This window comes from Calypte anna, chromosome 10 (assembly GCF_003957555.1).
Source record: "Calypte anna isolate BGI_N300 chromosome 10, bCalAnn1_v1.p, whole genome shotgun sequence".
In the NCBI taxonomy this organism is placed as follows: Eukaryota; Metazoa; Chordata; class Aves; order Apodiformes; family Trochilidae; genus Calypte; species Calypte anna.
Window position 1 is genome coordinate 19,141,971 of NC_044256.1, and position 18,237 is coordinate 19,160,207.

At 49.1% G+C, this 18,237-nt stretch overlaps 1 protein-coding gene across 1 annotated transcript in view; it reads right to left on the reverse strand.

Annotated features, from left to right (window-relative positions):
* The window catches only part of IGDCC3 (immunoglobulin superfamily DCC subclass member 3), an 87,739-nt gene that overhangs the window by 33,623 nt on the left and 35,879 nt on the right, over nt 1–18,237 (reverse strand). The window contains exon 3 of the mRNA XM_030457087.1: nt 1,435–1,579. Within this exon, the coding sequence (XP_030312947.1) occupies nt 1,435–1,579 (145 nt within the window). The remainder of the gene's footprint in view (nt 1–1,434; nt 1,580–18,237) is intronic.

An 18,237-nucleotide genomic window follows, 5' to 3' on the forward strand; every position in this document is an offset into this window, starting at 1 on the left:
CTTTACTTCAACAAAAAGCCCAATCTGTTCAAAATCAAGACACCAAACAAAGGAAAACTGCTCCTAGTCCATGTCCTCCAGGGCTCGGGCAGGCTCACTGCCCTCATTCTTGGAGCTAAAAAGTCCTGGTCATCCTCAAATCCTTGACATATCTCTGGTCACCATCACATCCTCCATCATGGATTCAAGTGAAAAGAGGCAATTATGCCTGAAGGACTTGGAGAACTTCACCTGTCCTGCAACATCTCATCAGGACACACAAAAGGTGTCAGGCCAAGTTCTGCACCCCTTATTTCAACTGATAGCACCTTGGAGCACTCTGCCACATCCCCAGTTTAGCACTTGTGTGAAGAAGGAGCCTTCAGAAGAGATCAAGTTTAGCAAAACCCTGTGCTGGGCTACACAAAAAAATAAAACCAAACTCAGATGAAAAATGCAAGAAAAAACAAAACCTGACAGTTGCAGTTTTCTACAGCAGGGTTGGGCCTCTTGGGTCCTTCTACTGCGAGTTCACCTCAGTGCTGAAAAGGTCAGGCATTGTTCCAGCCCTCGTGTTTTCTCCTGCCTCCAAAGCACCCAACCACTTTCTGCTGCAGAAGTGACATTTTTAAGAATAAAGGCTTTCAGGAAAAATATTTACAGCTTCCTGGTTTCTCCTATTCCCAACACACAGACATCAGTTCATGATAGAGCTGTGCTGCCACCGATTGTCTCCCAGATAAGGCTGTGTGGTTCCTGAGCTGCAGCTGGGACGATGGGCATGGAGCACATGTTTCCTGGCACCTGTCCTCAGCTGGGCCCCACTGCTGCTCAGAGGATCAAACCCTGATGAGGGATGTTTCCGATACAAAGGGAGCAGCCCATCAAACACAGGAAGGGAGGACGTGCAGGCCCAGGCTGGAGAAGGGGAGCAGCTGGGACTTCTCTTCAGGAGGTTTGCATGGGAAATGGCTGCTCAGTTACACCTGGGAAGGAAAGTCTGGTGGTCACGGTAGAATTCAGCCCTTGCAGAAGTTCAGGACCCACATGGAAGGCCCTAAGGCATGGATCTGGCTTGAAAAGAGTTGTACAAAATGGAGCCAGAAAGGATGGTGGATGCCAAACGCTAGGATTGCTGGGTGGGCTCTTTATGCTGGGAAGGAGGAGGGCTGATCAGGGAAGGTCAATGCAAGCCCTTGCCTCCTCCAAAATCAGCTAATGGGGTTTATCTTGGTCTGAGACATGCAGTATTTCTGCACCGTGTTTGGCCAGAGGAACCCAGACAACCCCCAACATCAACAGGAAGAGCCTTCCATGGCAGACATGCTGGCCAAGAGCTTCAGCCACCATCAGTTGTGTCCTAGCACAGTGAGAGCAAAAGCAAGCCTGGCCACCTTTTTCCAGCTTTCTGCACCTGGAGAAAGGACAGCAGCACGTGGTTTGGATGTGTCTTACCTTTCATTGTCTGTGTTGACTGGCATGCGGTTCTTTTGCCAGAGGATGACGGGCTCAGGCAAGCCATGGATCTGGCACTGGAATCTGGCCACTCCACCTTCCTCCACCACAGCATTCTGAGGGTGGATGTGGAAGTCTGACATTGCTGGAAGATAGAAAGAGAGAAAAAAAACATTCACATGAGGAGATCCACTGTCAACAGCTTCACGTGACCTAGAGGGAGCAAAGAAAATGGTAACACAAGAGCAGAAGGCTGGTTTGCAGCCTAACCTCCTGCATGGAGAAACAAGGCTTGGGGCAAGTTCTTGATATGATCTGCCTCTGGACATTGACTCAGCCAGGACAGCAGACAGTGCTCCATGACCAGCATGGTCCATGGAAAGGTTTACACAGGCAGTGAGATGCACAGACACTGCACTGGCACTTACCAGAGGTCATTCTCAACAGCTTCAGTAGGCTTTGGATCCAAGCTCACAGCACAAAAAAATGTCTATCCCCCTTCTGCTACTGCCAGTGTCTTATCTCCTGTAAATATCCTTCTGATGCACACTCCTAAACTCATTTTTTAAAACACCTTGACCCAAAGAGCTCCCAGCTACTCGAGTAGAACTTCCAGCCCTTGATTTCCACTTTTGTTTGGTGGTTGCTCCACATCCATTGAGTATTCTGCTTTCCAGTGGAAGGATCAGCCACATCCCCACACCGTGGAGCACCAGGCTTCAGGAGAGGGAAAGAGCAGTGACAGGAGCTCAGCAGCTCAGCTCACCCAGGCTGCTGGGGTTGGGACCAGCCGACAATGAACGACAAACCTCAGCGTGCCCACGCAGCGTGAACACGGAGCAGCCTGTTCCAGCCACAGCTGTAACCATGGTGCAGAAAGACTCTGGCATGCTGCTGCAGCTACATAAATAATACAGTAATTATTACTATTAATTAATTGGAAGGTGCTGCCTGTTGACTCTGCAATAAAGATCTCGGAAGCTAATAAACATCACAGTGGTTGTTTAGCTCCTGATTCATTTCCAGCACAGCATCCACGGGAAGATCCCTCCCCTCATCATACAAAATAAACTCCAAAGAGCCTCCTACTCTGCCACCCCAGCCCATAACACCCCTTCCCCTCAGCCTCATCCCCTTTTACACTTGTCAATTGTAATGAATGTACCTCTGCTAAGGAACAAGCTGCCTGGGTGTCAGGGTGGCTTAATCATTCATCTGCAGGCTCCAGTTGGGCTCTGGCAGATGGGAGATGGCCATTAGCAATCATACATTAAATATGTGTTGCATTAACCCACACTGCTCCCACTACCCCCTGACTGCAGATTTGTTAAGCTGATGGAGGAACATGGAGCTAAGCCTCAAGCCCTGCCCAGAGGGTTGGGAAGGGTTTGCCACCATGAAGGTGGGGTGGGCAGCCATGGGGTGTAGCCACGGGAGCAGGAGGTGGCTGTGAGATGCTCCAGAGAGATGGGAATGTCCCAGCACAAGACAAAAGTTGCTGCAAAAATAGGTATTTCCCTTTCCCAGGAGGAAAGCTAATGCAATCGTCCTCCCTGGTAAAGGATGGAGAGCAATGGTGGAATGGCAGTTCACCCAGTTCATGCACACCTAGCCTTGAAATAAGGTTGCTTGCAGCTCAGAGCACTCAGCCATAGCGGAGAAGAGCCCCAAGGCTACTGAGGAGTCTCCCTCTTCCAAAGTGGCAAGGGCTGCCTCTAAAAACAGGGAGTCCAGAGGTCCCCAGGGCAGGAAAGCTCAAGATATTTCAGGCTACTGTTTGGAGGTCAAGGCCAGGGTGATCATCTTGCAACTGAAAGCTTGTGAACTCTCACCAAAGAATGAATCCAGGAGTTAATGACACAAAACTTATTAATATAAGAGAGAAAAGAAAAAAAAGCAAGCAGCAGATTCAGATGCCTGCAGGAAAATTCCTTTCAAATGTACAGATGCTCAGCTTTGAGGTTTTTCAGTGGCTGACAGGACTGATGAGAAGAGGGAGGTGTGAACGAGAGCAGCCCCGGTGCAGACTTGGCTCTGCTGGCTCCAGAATTCATCCTTGTCCCTTTATTTCAATAATATCACCTCTTATAGGTAAAACTGCAGCAATAACCTCTTCTCTTAAAGACAGTAGTATTAATATTTATCATGAATAAAACATGGGGAGTTATAAATAATTCAGTTATGAGGACGTTAAGTAAAATATTACTCTTCAATGACCCTATAATGTGGCTTTGAAGCACAGTTTTATGTTAAACGCCTAGGAAACACTGTGACCCTTGCCAAGACCAGCTGGTTTGCAGAAGACGCATTAAAAATTCATGTGCCAAGCTGCAAAATGCTATTTTTAACACGGGTTTTACGAGTTTATTTACAGTTGCAGAGACAAAAGCTTTTGTAACATCCCCTGTAAAACAGCAACGCAACTCGAACGCGAGCGATTACCTGGGATGCTGCTTCCAGCCTGGAAATAAATCACTGGGGGCGAGGAGAGGAGCACAACTGCTTTGCTTGGAGGGGCTAAATCTTTGCTGATCCACCTGAGATTTTTTTTATCTGCCCCAACTGACTGTAACAAAGGCTCATAGTGGAGTGCCTGCTCCTGTTTGTCACTTGTCTCTCAAGGGTGAAGCCCCGTTAGCAGCCAGGGCATTTTTGTTTCAGCCACCACAGGAAAAAGCTTCACACCAGCCCTGGGTGGGGTTGGCCAGCAGCCAGGGAGCTGCATCTCATTTCTATGCTAATGGCCGTAATAATTTAAAAAATAAATACATACAAGCACAATATTCATCCACGAGCTCTTGAGAGGGGAGGCACCTTCTAATCCATCTGCTTGTGGACTCTGTCATCTGGCAACACAGCACCCATGTGGCACCAAGGGGACTGGTGCTGCCCCAGCACCCCTTTAACTGTCACCACATGGGTTGAATGTCACCCTGTTCCACTAAACTTCCCTTTGCCATTTCCATGTATAGCATGGTCCCATCCACACAGCCACCGAGCAAAGGGTGGGGTCACCAAACCAAAAATCAAACCAAACCATTCACAGGGTCACTGCTCCACAATGCTGCTCCAAGCCACAGTGTCTCAGAGCTTCTGCTGCCATCACACCTGGATTTTGGTGATTGTACCCACAGTCCAGGACAGGGAAAGACAAAACCAAATGGGCTCACAGAAAATGGTCCTTACAGTCATCCCATGCTTCTCCCAAAGACCTTGGCCAAGGCTAGATTCAGGCTGAGTTACTCTTCATCTCTCCTTCCTTCATGTTGTACCAGGGACAACCTCAACTAGGAAGAGGCTGGATCACTGGTGAGTCTCTTCCATAAAGAGAGCTCCATGTTTGGGATCTCCCAGCACCCATCAGTGGGATCCAGTCCCTGAAGGTACCTCCTGTGGGCACACAGCAGGTGAGGAACAGCTCTTATCTTCATCTGTATTCACCACAGAGGACTTGTTGTGGCCAAGAGAATTGCTGGGTCTCCCCTAATCAAAGCACAAACACTCTCTCCATCCTAACAGGCCCCGTGGAAAGACCAATGGAATAAAAGTGAAAATAGGTATTGAGCAAAATTTTCTTTACTCCATGAAAAACTAAATTGAAACCATTAGTGGCCAATCCTTTTTGACTCAGTACAGCATTAGTGCTAAGCCTGAGATTGACCTAGATTTGATATAGAAAAAGAAAACATTAACTTGATATGTCAAAGCAAATCCCAGGCCTGCCTCAATCATTAAAAGGCAAACAGTATTATCAACTGCAGGCACAAGGGGAGAAAAAGATCTGAAAGGTTCAGTACCAAGCCCAGTGTTAGAACAGTATTTGGGAAACCTAGCTTGTTCTGCAACCACATTGGTTTGGGTTTTTAAATGACTTACAGGGAAGTCAATTCCCAGGTTGGCTCTGACCCAAGAGGATGCCGAGGAGAAGCTGAGCATCCTCCCCACCACTGACCAGTCCACAAACCAAGACCTTTTCTCTTCATTTCTGTCACCAGTCTGTCAAGTTCAGACCCCTTCCAATGGAAGCACATGGTTAAAATGTCTCAGAGATGACACAGGTCAAGGGAGAAGAGTTTAAAGGGGACATGCCAGGGCTCCCAGACACCCCTGCCAAGGAGGGCAAGCTTCCTTAGCTTCACTACAACTCATGAAGGTGAAGATGAAGGCAGATGGTTTGCCCAGTGCAAGAGAACAAGCCATGGGCACAACCAACCTTTTCCAAGAGTGGCTCCATCCCAAAGCTGGTGACAGCTGCTGAATTTCCCAACTTACTAATACAATGTAATTCCTTCTCCAGGTCAGCAGAAGTCAGGGTCAATTTTTAAAATACAATGACCACCATGCCAATTAAACCCAGACCTAAACCACTCTCCAACCTGGCTGATAGCTCCAGCAGAACCAGCTCTTGGTACCTGTGAGATGTACTAAGCACCCATCCTCCTGGGAACCACAGCTTCCCAAATGTTCCCCTGCAAGCCACCAAAGCAAGCAGAGGGATTAATTACATCCTCCACTCCCTTCTGGCTTAGCAGACCTTCCCCACTAAGAGAGCAAGTTACCAGGGAATATTTTCAAGGAGTTTGTCAAGTGGAGGCTTAGCAAATGTAAATTTTGCATTTGCTCCTCTCTGCTCTCTGGAAAGGGAGGATTTTCCTGCAAGAAAGAGGCAGCACAAAAGATGGGGGGCGTACAGACACCACAAATCCCAGCCTCTCCTCTCTCCCCCTGCTCTCAAACAGGGATGCTTCCCCAAGTCTTGAAGAAAAAAGACGCCGTACTTTTGTTTCTTTAAAAGATGCATTTTTAGAAATATATATTTAAAAACAAAACAAACCCCAGGTCAGACCATCCTGGTGGTGACTCCAGCTGCAGAGCAGCCTCTGTGCTGGCCCTGCGTGTCTAATGATGCCATTGTGCAGGGTTGTTGCTGAACTGCCATGAGCCCAATTTTGAATGCAAGTTGCTTTGTACATAGTGAAGCGTGAACACCAGCACCGCCCATTTATCTATTTAATTCTCCAGGAGTAACAGGAGCAGGGGCCTTTGCTCACATCTAAAGGGAAGAAAAATCGCCTTTCTCTCAGCTTTGGAAAAGGAGGGAAATATTAAAGAGCTGTCTCTCCCAGCACAGAGGAAAATCCCCTGCCCACTAATCAGAGGGGTGAAAATCCCAAATCTCTATTGTCCACGCTGGGCCTCAGATCGCAAAAAAGAAAAGGGACTGCGTGACTCCGGAGGGTTTGAAGCAAGGAAGACATTTTGGAGGAATGCTGCTCATTTAAGAGGAACCAGAATAGATGGTGAGATGAGAGAGGGAGGAAGCCCCATCCTGCTCTGTGCTAGAAGGAAAGAGACCCAGCTCTGTGCACTTTTTCTTTGCAATATTTGCTTGCAACTGAATGCTTATTCCTCTTTTGCTTCAGCTGTTGTTTTTCCCCCCATCCCCAGCCACCAGATAGGACAGCTCAGAGAAGGGATGGAGGATGCTCCAGGCTCTCCACATTTTGCACCCTCATGTCTCTGCCATTATCACACCCAATCAAAGCTGAATGAAATAACTCAAACAAGGTTGAGAAGATGCCCCATCAGACTGACTTCTCTGGCTGAGGAACAAAGTCTCCACCTGGCCTATTCCCCACACTTCCCTAAGCCCCTGGGATGAGAGGGAGACAACTGAGCTAATGCCTCACAGCGGGACCCAGCAGCTGCCCACGGGAGGGAACATGAAACAGATATTTTACAAGAGGAGGGGGGGAAAAAAATCCAATCTACAGCTTCATGACTCAAGTCCACAAGGAAGCAAACTACTGCCTGATTCAAGACTACAGCTTCTCTTTTTTTTTTTCTCAGAACATGTGAAATGACTCCGAGCCAAATCCAGCTCAGGTCACTTCCCCATGTCACACCACAACGAGCAGCACCGAGGGACTCAACACAGCCCTGATTTACTGTTTGCTTTGGTGCTTTCAGGAGCAAGTGAGAAAAATGCACAGAGCCCTACGGGGGCTGCTTCTGTGTAGGGATGATAAATATCCTCCCAAGGTAATGAACACATCTCCACACAGACTGGGGAGCAAAGGGAATGTGCTCAGGGGTCCCTGGTTGCTCTGCCCCCCCTGCACGGGTGTAGGAGCAGGGCTGGGAGGAGGTGGATGGGTTGTCCCTGGCAAGGTTTCTGCAGGGACTTTATGGTGGCACCTGGAAAACCTTCACATGCCCATGCTGCAGCTCCACTCCTCTGCCTGAGGCTCCCTGGGATGCCCTCCCCATCCCCATCACCCCCCAGCCTCTCCAGAACAATCACACACGCCTCCAAGCTGGTCTCCTGTTCCTAAAGAGCATTTAGTAGATTTATGGTATTGATTATAGCTCACTTATTGGAAAAATAACTACAGCACCATCAGTTGTTGATGCAGGGGTACTCCCCCCATGAGTGGGAAAGATTTTTGTCAGGATAAATACAGTCCCTGCATCACCCACGGAAATCAATGGGGGCCATTCAACCCCCAAGGGCTCTTTTAAAATGAAATATCTCACAATTTCTATATAGCTCACAAAGTAAAGCATGCCAAGGAGCATCCTCACCATCCAGCACACCACCACCCTAGATAGCTTGACTTGGGAGGATAGATATTGCCAGGGGAGCTGCCTGGGTCAGAGAGAATCCCAGAAAGCTGCTGATCTTTACCAGAGCACTGCCCAAACACTGCCTGCTCAGAGCCAAGACCTTCTGCACCACAGCTGCAGCCAGAAACCACCCCAGCCTGGAAATAAAGAGTGGGGAGTCCTGGTGCCTCAGTACATACACCCTCCTTGAAGCCCAGCAAGCAACCAGGGCTGCCCAAGCATCCTCAGAAACCCTTCCTAAAAACACATTGGCAATTTTGCAGCTGCTGGCACAGGGGACACAAAGTGACACCCACAGTCACAACGCAAACCCAGCATCACTCCTCGAGTCCCAGTCAGATAACATCACTTATTAGAAATCACTTGGAAAGATGGATCTGGGCAATCCCACGGATCATGTTTCTCATTTCCTTCTGTGTTTGGAGAAGGCAGAACCATCCCATCCCCTCATCTGCTATGGAGAGCAACACAACAGACAGCCCAAGACCCATTCATCTTCCAGCACCCTCTTGTTTTGCAGGGGAAACAACTAATAAAAAAGCCCCTTTAAAAGGCATTTTCGAATTGGTTTTGGGGAAAGAAGAAGTTTCTGGTGGTGAGGGAGGCAAGGCTGGGAGAGACCTTTATCAGGGAGCTCTATTGCAGTCATTTTTCAAGACGAAATTGCTCTCTGGCTCGTGACAGCATTTAGTGTATCCTGAGGCAACCATTTGTGAAGCCAAACCTGCAGTCCTGCTGCTGAAGGGAAGGGGGAGTATTAAATGTCATAAACAACTCTTAATCTGCTGGGGCAGACTGCATATGGGGCTGGTAGAGGATATCTGTCACCATTACAGAGCTACAGAACCAAGGGTGATGGTGGCTGGGCAACACAGGCTGCTGTGACACCTACCCAAGTGGCACTGCTCACCATGGAGGGCTCCTGCTTTTCTGGGGGGTGAATTCTTAAGAAACAAGGTTCCCCCAGCCCAAAGTGGGGCTCCCCCCCAGCAGAATCACAAGATTATGATAGATTCACAGAAGCCCAGAACGGTTTGGGCTGGAAGGGATCTTAAAGACCCCAGTGCCACCCCTTCCACGGTCAGGGACACCTCCCACCAGCCCAGGGTGCTCCAAGCCCCATCCAACCCTCAATACTGCCAGGGATGGGGCAGCCACAGCTTCTGGGGGCAACCTGGGCCAGGGGCTCAGCACCCTCACAGCACAGAATCGCTTCCTAATGTCTTAAATCTCCCCTCTTCCAGCTCAAGGCCATTACCCCTTGTCCTATCACCACATGGCCTCAAAGAATCCCTCCCTGTAGGCACCTTCATGCTCTTGCCTGAAGCACACATTTGCTCTTTGCAAAAGACCTATAAATTATGTTACTCCAGTAGCATAAGCCCCTGCAGACCCCTGAAATAATGAGAAAATGAAGGGCTTGCTGTCCCATAAGCCTCCAGGAGCTGCTGGCTGGGTGAGGGCAGAGCAAAGCAAGCAGCACGCTGCCAGCAGGCAGGGCTTTCCTGCCAGATTCCCATTCGGAGCTCCTCATATTTTTTTTCCAACTCAGACACACACAATTAAGACAAATTACATAGTTACCATTTTGATTTGTCTCACAATAACAGTGTTTTTTCCAAACATTGATGGAGATGCTACAAGAGGAAGCTCCCAGGCTGCTGTTTTTGGCCCTGGACCACTTTGTTTGCAGCCAACTCGTTCTGATATCAACCACGGATGGATGAGCAATCCTGCTTTTTATCAGCCTGGAGCAGCACTGAGCCATCCAAGCACAAGGCTTTACCCCAACCCTTGCAGCATCTCCAGGTGGAAAAATCCCTGCTCAGACCTCCTGGGCTGCAAACCCACCAGCCCAACAAGCCCAACCCACCAAAACCAACAAGCACATCCTGCCCTTCAGCATCTCCAGAGGCGACAGTGGAATCCAGAAAGGTGAAGGGAAGGAAGCTTTTCATCACGACTGCCCATGGAAATGCCATCAGCCCTGCTTCAGACAGCAAGCTGTCCTGATTTACAGGCTAATGAATTTTAAATGAGATGCCTTTTTTTTAGAAAAAAATTTTTGTTGTTGCTGTTGGCAGCCCCCGTTTTTCTGCTTGCAGTCGTTCCAATAATAGCTTTAAATTTTCAGCATCTGTTTTTACCAGTTCTCCTGTAATTAGTTTACTAATGTATTTCCCTGTGCCTTTGTTATTTTCAGAGAATTACTTCATTCCCAGCTATCAGAGATAGTGCACTTCAGTCTATAAGGAGTTTGCCCTTTGTTCCCTGGTGGTTATTCACATGGGGGAAGATGGCTCAGTGACTGACAAGCCTTTCTATCACCTCACAGTCTCCGTTTAATGTCTTTATCCTGGCTCATTAATTACCACAGAAAACTCCTTTCCTGAACAGAACCTGTGATTTATAGAAGACTTGGGCAAGGTGCCATTTTTATCAGGCCAACAGCAAACAGCCCAAGTGCTGCTAATTCACTCTCCATTTCCCTTTCTGCCACGGTGGGGTCAGCCTGGAGTTTTGCCTGGACAAGGAGGCTCAGCAAGTGCTCAGTGCTAACAAGCATCAGGCATCCTGCTGCTCCTTGGGTGACCAAGACCATAGAAAATTGAGCCCATTTGGTGCCTGGTTCTGGAGTCCACAACATAAGGAGGAACTGGAGCTGTTGGAATGAGTCCAGAGGAGTCCACAAAGATGATAGGAGGGATGGAGAAACTCTGCTCTGGAGCCAGGCTGAGAGTTGGGAGTGTTCAGCCTGGAGAAGAGAAGGCTCCAGGGTGGTCTTAGAGCACCTTCCAGTGCCTGAAGGAGCTCCAGAAAAGCTGGAGAGGGACTTTGGATAAGAGCATGGAACAATGGGATGAGGGGGAAGGGTTTCAAGCTGCAAGAGAGATTGAGATGAGCTCCAAGGGAGAATTTTTTTGCTGTGAGGGTGGTGAGACCCTCCCTCAAGTTGCCCCCAGAAGCTGTGGTTGCCCCATTCCTGGCAGTGTTGAAGGTTGGATGGGGCTTGGAGCATCCCTGCCCATGGCAGGAGGGGGGGACTGGATGGGCTTTAAGGTCCTTTCCACTCAAAGCCAGGCTGGGATTCTACAACTCCATGGTACCTAGATGGATCTCTGCAGTGCCAAGGGCAAGAGCTGCTCAAAGACACAAGGTCAAAGCTCCCTCTAGGGAGCTACAGCATGGGAGCAACGTGGCTGGCTTGGCCTTGGAGAGGGAGTAGCCTCCACAACAGGTTCCCTGCCTGATATAAATTAGCTTTAAAACCTTCAGAACAGTGTGTCCTTTACCACCACATCCATACTGTGCTGAGTCTGAGAAACCATCCTTTTCTTTATTAAGGAATGAAACAGAGTTGGCAACGGGGCAAGCGTTGAGTGAGGTAGTTACACAAATAGAAAACCCCCCCAAAGCAACCCGAAAAGGCCGTGTACTCCTCTGCTCCCATCCCACAGTGGTGAGCACAGCCACGGTGTTCCCTCGTTACTCCATCCAGGCCCAAAATGACAACATCAAAGAGGGGAAAAAAAAGGAATGAACTGCTGGGACACTGAGAAATCCCAGCTTTCCTCCAAGCTCTGCTTTTCCTCCCGAGCCACTTGCTGTCACCTCATCCCCATGGCTGAGTTACACACACAAATTCCTGTTCACTCCTTGGCAGTCGCAACAGCTTCCTATTTTGCTGGCAGCCATCCAGGGGAAATTCAAGCTGAATTACAGCCATTCTTCAAAAAATAGGCCAAATCCACGAAAGCAGGACACATGACCACAGACAGGGAGCTCTTCCTTTTTTTTTTCTATTTATTTCACAGCAAGAAGCCCCCGTTGGCTGAAAATAGCTCAGCTCTGGAAGTCCCCCTCCTGCATTCCTGGCTGCAAGCCAAACGGGTACCACCTCCAAGAAAAAAAAAATAATTCAGAGTTCCAGCATCTCAGCCTCACTGTACAGGATGGGTGGTTTGATGTTTTCATCTATTTCTCTCCAGGAACTTGGAGGAGCGTGGGGATTGGATTTTTGTGCCCCAAACAGAGAGTATTAAATCTTTTCCTGCACCTCTGCTAGGATGGTTGTACATGGGGTTGTGCCCCAGCATCACTTCAGAGAGCGACTCTCTGAGCCAGGGTCGCTCCAAACACTCCTTACCATGAGGAGAGAGCTTCCATTTCACACTAGGTCCTATGGAAGCAGCTCCTCCATCCCAAAGCACCTCTGCACCTGTAGCAAGCCCCCTCTCCTCCCTGCAGCACTCTGAATATTCCTGGGAGACACACTGCCCTCCAAAAGCATGCAGACAGACAGACAGAGGTGAGGACACAGGAGAACAGCTAAGAATGATGAGGAAGATGGCTACATAGAGGAAGGAAGCAGAGCTGCAAAACACCAATCTCACCATCTGACCTTCCTCACTATCACCAGACCATCACCAAAGCCTGGATGCATTCCAGAAAACACAGCTCTCCAGGGAGGACTGGCTTCTGGTTGATAAGAAGCAGGGAGGCTTATCATCTCCCCAGCTCTCAGTGACACCTCACCCCAGGTCCAGTTTATCAGATCAAACTCATTACCTTTGAGGACTCACTGAAAAGAGGTGGCAGGAGCAGAACAGGTCAAGGAGGCAATGCTCCCACCACCCTGCTGGGCTCCCTGTCATCATGAAACCTCATTTTAATTCAAGTTAGATAAGAGTTAGGGATGGGCACACGAGAGTGGAATTCTGCCTGGGCTGGAGCAATGTTCCATGTCAAGGCACCCTGGCCTTGGGTGGTTTAGAGGGCAGGTAGAGGTCAAATGCTGTGCCAGAACAGGGTGGGGGGGGTTGCAGGGAAGCATTTGTACTGACTTTGAGCTCTGCATTGAGCTTTGCCTTGGTGTTTGTGGCCCCCTGGGGAAATCAGAGCAAGCCCCACAAGCCTGATGTTCAGGAGGCATCTGCAGGGCTGTGCAGCCCCTCCTGCACTGAGCCTGGGGAATCTCTTTCCCCAAAATGTGCATCCTCAGAGAAATCACTTGTACCCCAGAAAAGGCACCTCCCTGGTATTAACAAACAAGATGAAAACATGTAGTTATAGCAAAAACTCCTGGAGAAGTGAAACACTGGTGGGACAGCCAAAATATTGAGCACGGCAATTAAACCCATCTTAACAAAGCCCTGTGGCACATAATGGCTCCCCAGGAGACCTCCTGTGATACCCTAAGAACTTGTTTATGCAACTGAATTGTCCAAGAAGAGATTCTGGGGGGGAAGGAGGGTGTGTGCATGCACACAAGACCCCACGTGGATCCACTGTTCCACTCAGGCGTGGAATGAAAGACAGGAAACCACAAAATCCCTAAAATACTTGTGTGGGACCAGGCTGGAGCATCCACATGGAAAACATCACCAGCCACTTCCCAAGTCCTCCCCACCAGGAAACAAAATAAATAAATAAAGAGCTCCAGGAATTAGCTGTGAGGGTGACAGTGCCTGAGGAAAATAAAAGCAGAAGAAGAGGGGGAGGAAGGGGAGGGAAAAAAAACAAAACAAAAAACACAACAAACCAAACAAAATCCAGCCCAGCTTCGCTTTTGTGTTATCACACAATGGGGCACGTCAGCTCTGGAGCCTCTACAAGCCATCACCCACCATCTGGCACTGGGCTGGACCACTAATGGGAGGCCTGGAGCCCCGGAGCCCCAGCTGACTCCCAGAGCCCCAGGGGAAATCAAGCTGAGGAGCTCCTCACATTAAACCATCGAAATCAACACAGATGCGCTGCCAGCTCCCGAGAAATTTGGCTGGAGAGCAGCGTGAGGTGGCTGCAGAGCACCACCAACCCCACAGCACCCTGGGGTTCCAACCCAACCCTCGAACTCTGCAGGGCCCAGGGTGGGTGGGAGCTGCTCATTTGGCAGATGAATTGTTGGTGAGGGGCTGGGGAAGAGAGGGGCCCTTGTTACTCCGGAGTGACTGCGAGATGCAGGGCAGAGCTCAGATGCAAATTCTGGAGCAGAGGGGAGCATGAAGGCAGCCTCAGCCTGCTCGGCACCTCCCTCCCCAAACCAACCTCCTCCTCTGCTTCCAGCTCCTCCTACTGAAGCATTTCAGCCGGGAGGGCACTGAGATAGGGGATGGGCAGGGCAGGGAGTGAAGATTTCCTAACTACAAGGAGTCACCCGGACAAGATGAAAGGCAACGCACACAAGTTGCTCCTGGGGAGATTCCCGTCGGACACTGGAGGAAAAATTTTCACTCTGAGGACAGTCAAGAGGTTGGAATGGTTTCCCAGGGGAAGTGGTGGATTCCCCCACTTTGGAAAGTTTCAAGTGTCAGCTCAATGGGCTGAGACGTCTCCCATAAGCAAAAATATTAGAAGGGTTGAACCAGATGATCCTTGAGGTCCTTTCCAACCTGACATCCTATGATTCCAAGATGATGATGGGAGCTCTGGGGGACAGATTTGACAGAACCTCTCCCAAGGAGCAACCCCACTGAAATCCTGAGTGGGACTCACCACCCCAAAGGAACATTTACTGCCATGAGGATCTGATTGCCCTGTGCAGTGTGGTACTGAATAAGGGTGCCAGAGCCTGGCAGAGAATCACCAGGGAAAATTCAGTGCAGCCCTGGTGTAGCAGAGGGGTGACTGAGCACTTTGTCAAGGACATGAGGTCCAGCTCCAGCCCTCTGCCTTGCCAGCTGCCACAGGAGAAGGAAGAAAAGAACAAGTCACGGGGGATTATGGATGCACAACACACCCCAAGCATGGAAATACCTGTTGGAGAGCCCATCTCCAGCCATGGGACACCCAAACATAGAAAACCAGACTGGATGGAAGGAGCCTTAAAGACCATCCAGTTCCAACCCCCTGCATGGGCAGGGACACCTTCCACTCGTCCAGGTTGCTCCAAGCCCCATCCAACCTGGCCTTGAATCCTCACACAGCAGTGGGCTTTGGGGCCAATGCAGAGCCCTGTGTCTCCTGACAGCAATGCTGGAGGTCATACACAGCCCATGCTGCCACCAAATCCAGTTTCAGGTCTGTGATGTCCCACCAGAAGAGAAGCAGATTTTATTTTTTTTTTTTGCTGGGGTGGGAGAACAGGAGCAAACCTTCCATGCAATTAATTTGCCTCCAAATTCAAGCTGGTTGAAATAATGTGTTGGTAAACACCCTGCCCCATCAGGATAACAGCTGAGCAGAAGCTTCTATTAAACAACCACCTTCAGATGAAAATATCACTCATCCAAAAGGCATCACCATTCATCCATGCTCAATAAAACACAAAATGGTTACAGACAGAACTAATGGAAAATGAGAGAGAGAAATGGAAGTAAAGGTAAAGCTGCCAGGCAGGAAACAGCACAAGTAAAAAGAATTAAATAAATAAAAGGAAAAAAACCACCGTGAAGAGGTTGATTTAGCATTCTGCTTCAGGAGAAATTCTTAATATCTGATAAAACTTCACTGCTGGTTGCCACACTGCCTGACAGAGGCACAGAAGGGGACTAATAGCCCTGACGTACAACACGATAAAACATTTTAAGCTGCACAGCTTTACTTGGACTTGCTACTTTTAAGGACATTTTACGGTTCACTGCCATCCCTCAGTGTCTCCTCAACAAGCCAGGAGCACACACAAGCTCTCAGCTAGCCAGCAGGCAGGGACTTTCCCCCAAGGCTGAATTTTTCCAGCCTGCAGATTGCCACAGTTGAATAGGAGCACTTGGCTGCATCACTGCAAGGAACTGCCCAGGGATGAGGTCTTTGGGCTTCTCACCTCACATTGGGCTCCTTCAGGGCTGCCCAGCACCCATCCCTCTATAACAGGGTCCTGCAAAGTTCCTCATTGTGCAAACCCCCTGCTTCACTAATAAAACTTTCATAACCCCCCTGACCAACATCCACTGAGCAAGGGAGCTTTTCCCAAGGAGCAGCCTGGGACAGGCAGGGGAAGGAGCAGCACGAGCTGTGCTCACAGCCTGTCCAAGCTCAGGTGGCACCCTGAAACCTCAGATTCCCACTTGGATGCAGGCTGCAAAAACACTGCCCATCACTGGCTGCCCAGAGATTGTTCTTGCCCATCAATGTTTGCAGATGGATTTATTGGACACAAGACAGCAAAAGCCCCACTGCCAAGATTTAAAAGCTGTCTGGTCACTCCAGGTGAAAAAAAATGTGGAAGGAAAAAAAAAAAAAAAATCAACTAAGATGGCACCACATCTCCACAGCTTTGAAATCCCTCAGGGATGGGGACTCTGCCCCTTCCCTGGGCAGCCTGGGCCAAGACCTGACAACCCTTCCAGCACTGTTTCCTAACACCCAATCTAAACTTCCCTGGCACAAGCTGCAGCACTTCCACTTGTTCTCTTACTTCCTCCTTGGGAGAAGAGACAAGATCCACCTGATTCCACCTGCACAAGCTCCACTGGTAAAGCACAGCCCCTGCCTTCCTCTCATCCTAAAGCATGCCAGCTTTGGAAAAAATTTGCATGTTAGAACAATTAGATGGGAAACATTACATGTCTTATCTCCATGATATTACATAATTGGATTTGTGGGTATACAGATAATGAAAGCCAGAGCTTCCAGCAGCAGGCAGAAATATAAATCATACACTAGGTTTTCTGCAGTTTAAGTTAGGGATATTTTTAAGAGGCTCCAGCAAATGCGTTGTTTATATTAAGCAATCAAGTCACGTTATTAGGCCTTCCATTTATCTAGTAAAATCTTTAAAAAGCTCATAAACTCGTTACTTTATTAGTTCAGACTTATTATATGTATTTGAAGCAATACTCAGAGGCATTGTTAAGCTACTGCAGGCAAGTGTTACAGGTCTACTGGATTTCCCTTTTGGTAGGACCAGATGTGGTGGCTGTGCTGGGGGCTTCTTGGGAAGCTCATAGCAAGAAAATTTGTGTGTTTCCATCCACCAGAAATCTCTGGCATTCTTAGCTTTGCTTTGCCATGGGTAACTCTTTACCCACCTGCAACCCATTCTCCCCCAGGAGGAAAAGCCTCTGTGGAAATGCAGCTGTAAATCCTGCTCCAGAGGTAACACCACGGGGGTTCCTCCCACTAATTAACCCCAACCAGTTCCTGCTCCACATCACCAGAGCACCCACAGAGAGCACCCAGGACCCTGGCGTGACTCGGGTACCAGGAAATGGCTTACAGAGCTGCTCACAGCCATCCATCTCCATCACCCTCACCAATCCCAAAGATTTATGCAAACTGTTTATCATGCTCATTTACATAGGTGATGAATATGCATTGTCACACCCCTCGAAGTGACAGCAAACATCCTAATTCCCAGCACATAAGCCTGATGGGGATGAAAGGAGCTGGGGAAGCTGAGCTGTGCCTTGTTTCTGCTGGCTCTGGCTGGGTGACACCCAATGCTGATGCTTCTTACCTCATCGTCTCCTGACATGGGACACTACACAGGCCCTCAGCTTTCCTTGGAGAAGCTCAAAGAGCATCTGCTCCCAGAAGCCTCCCAGGATTGCCAACACCCTGATCTTTGACCTCCAGCCTTGTAGTGGTTGGCATTCCTCCTCGACCCCACTTGCAGGGATCTGCAGGAGGATCTCAGCTTAGACTGGAATAAACAAACCCATCCCAGGCTGCTGCAGAGAAAAAAATCTCCACAGGGGACTCCAAAGCATCCTCGAGGCCAGAAGTGAGAAGTCACAGAACCCCAAAATGAGGCAGATTTTCTCTTTCAGTGATCTCGTCATTTTTAACCCATCTTCCTGATAATTCATGACTAAGGCCATCCAGAGCAGGACCCAGGAACACAAGGACACTGAGCAGCCTCCAACATGAGCACCCCAGCAGCCAAAATTCTTTTCCAGAGCCTTCAAGAGGCACACAGGACCTCAGTAAATCATTTTGGCAGCACTGCACTTTTAACAGCTACTAGAACCCAGAGGTTGTGCTTCACACCACCAAAGATGGTGCCCCAAGCCCACAACCTGAACAACACATCTGGCAGGATACAGGGTGAAAGACATCAGCAACATGGAATCATTTGGGTTGCAAAGGACCTCCAAAGATTATCTAGTCCAACCCCCTGCAGTAAGCAGGGACACCCTCAACCAGATCAGGTTGCTCAGAGCCTCCTCAAGCCACACTTTGAACATCTCCAGGGATGAGGCCTCAACCACCTCCCTGGGCAACCTGTGCCATTGT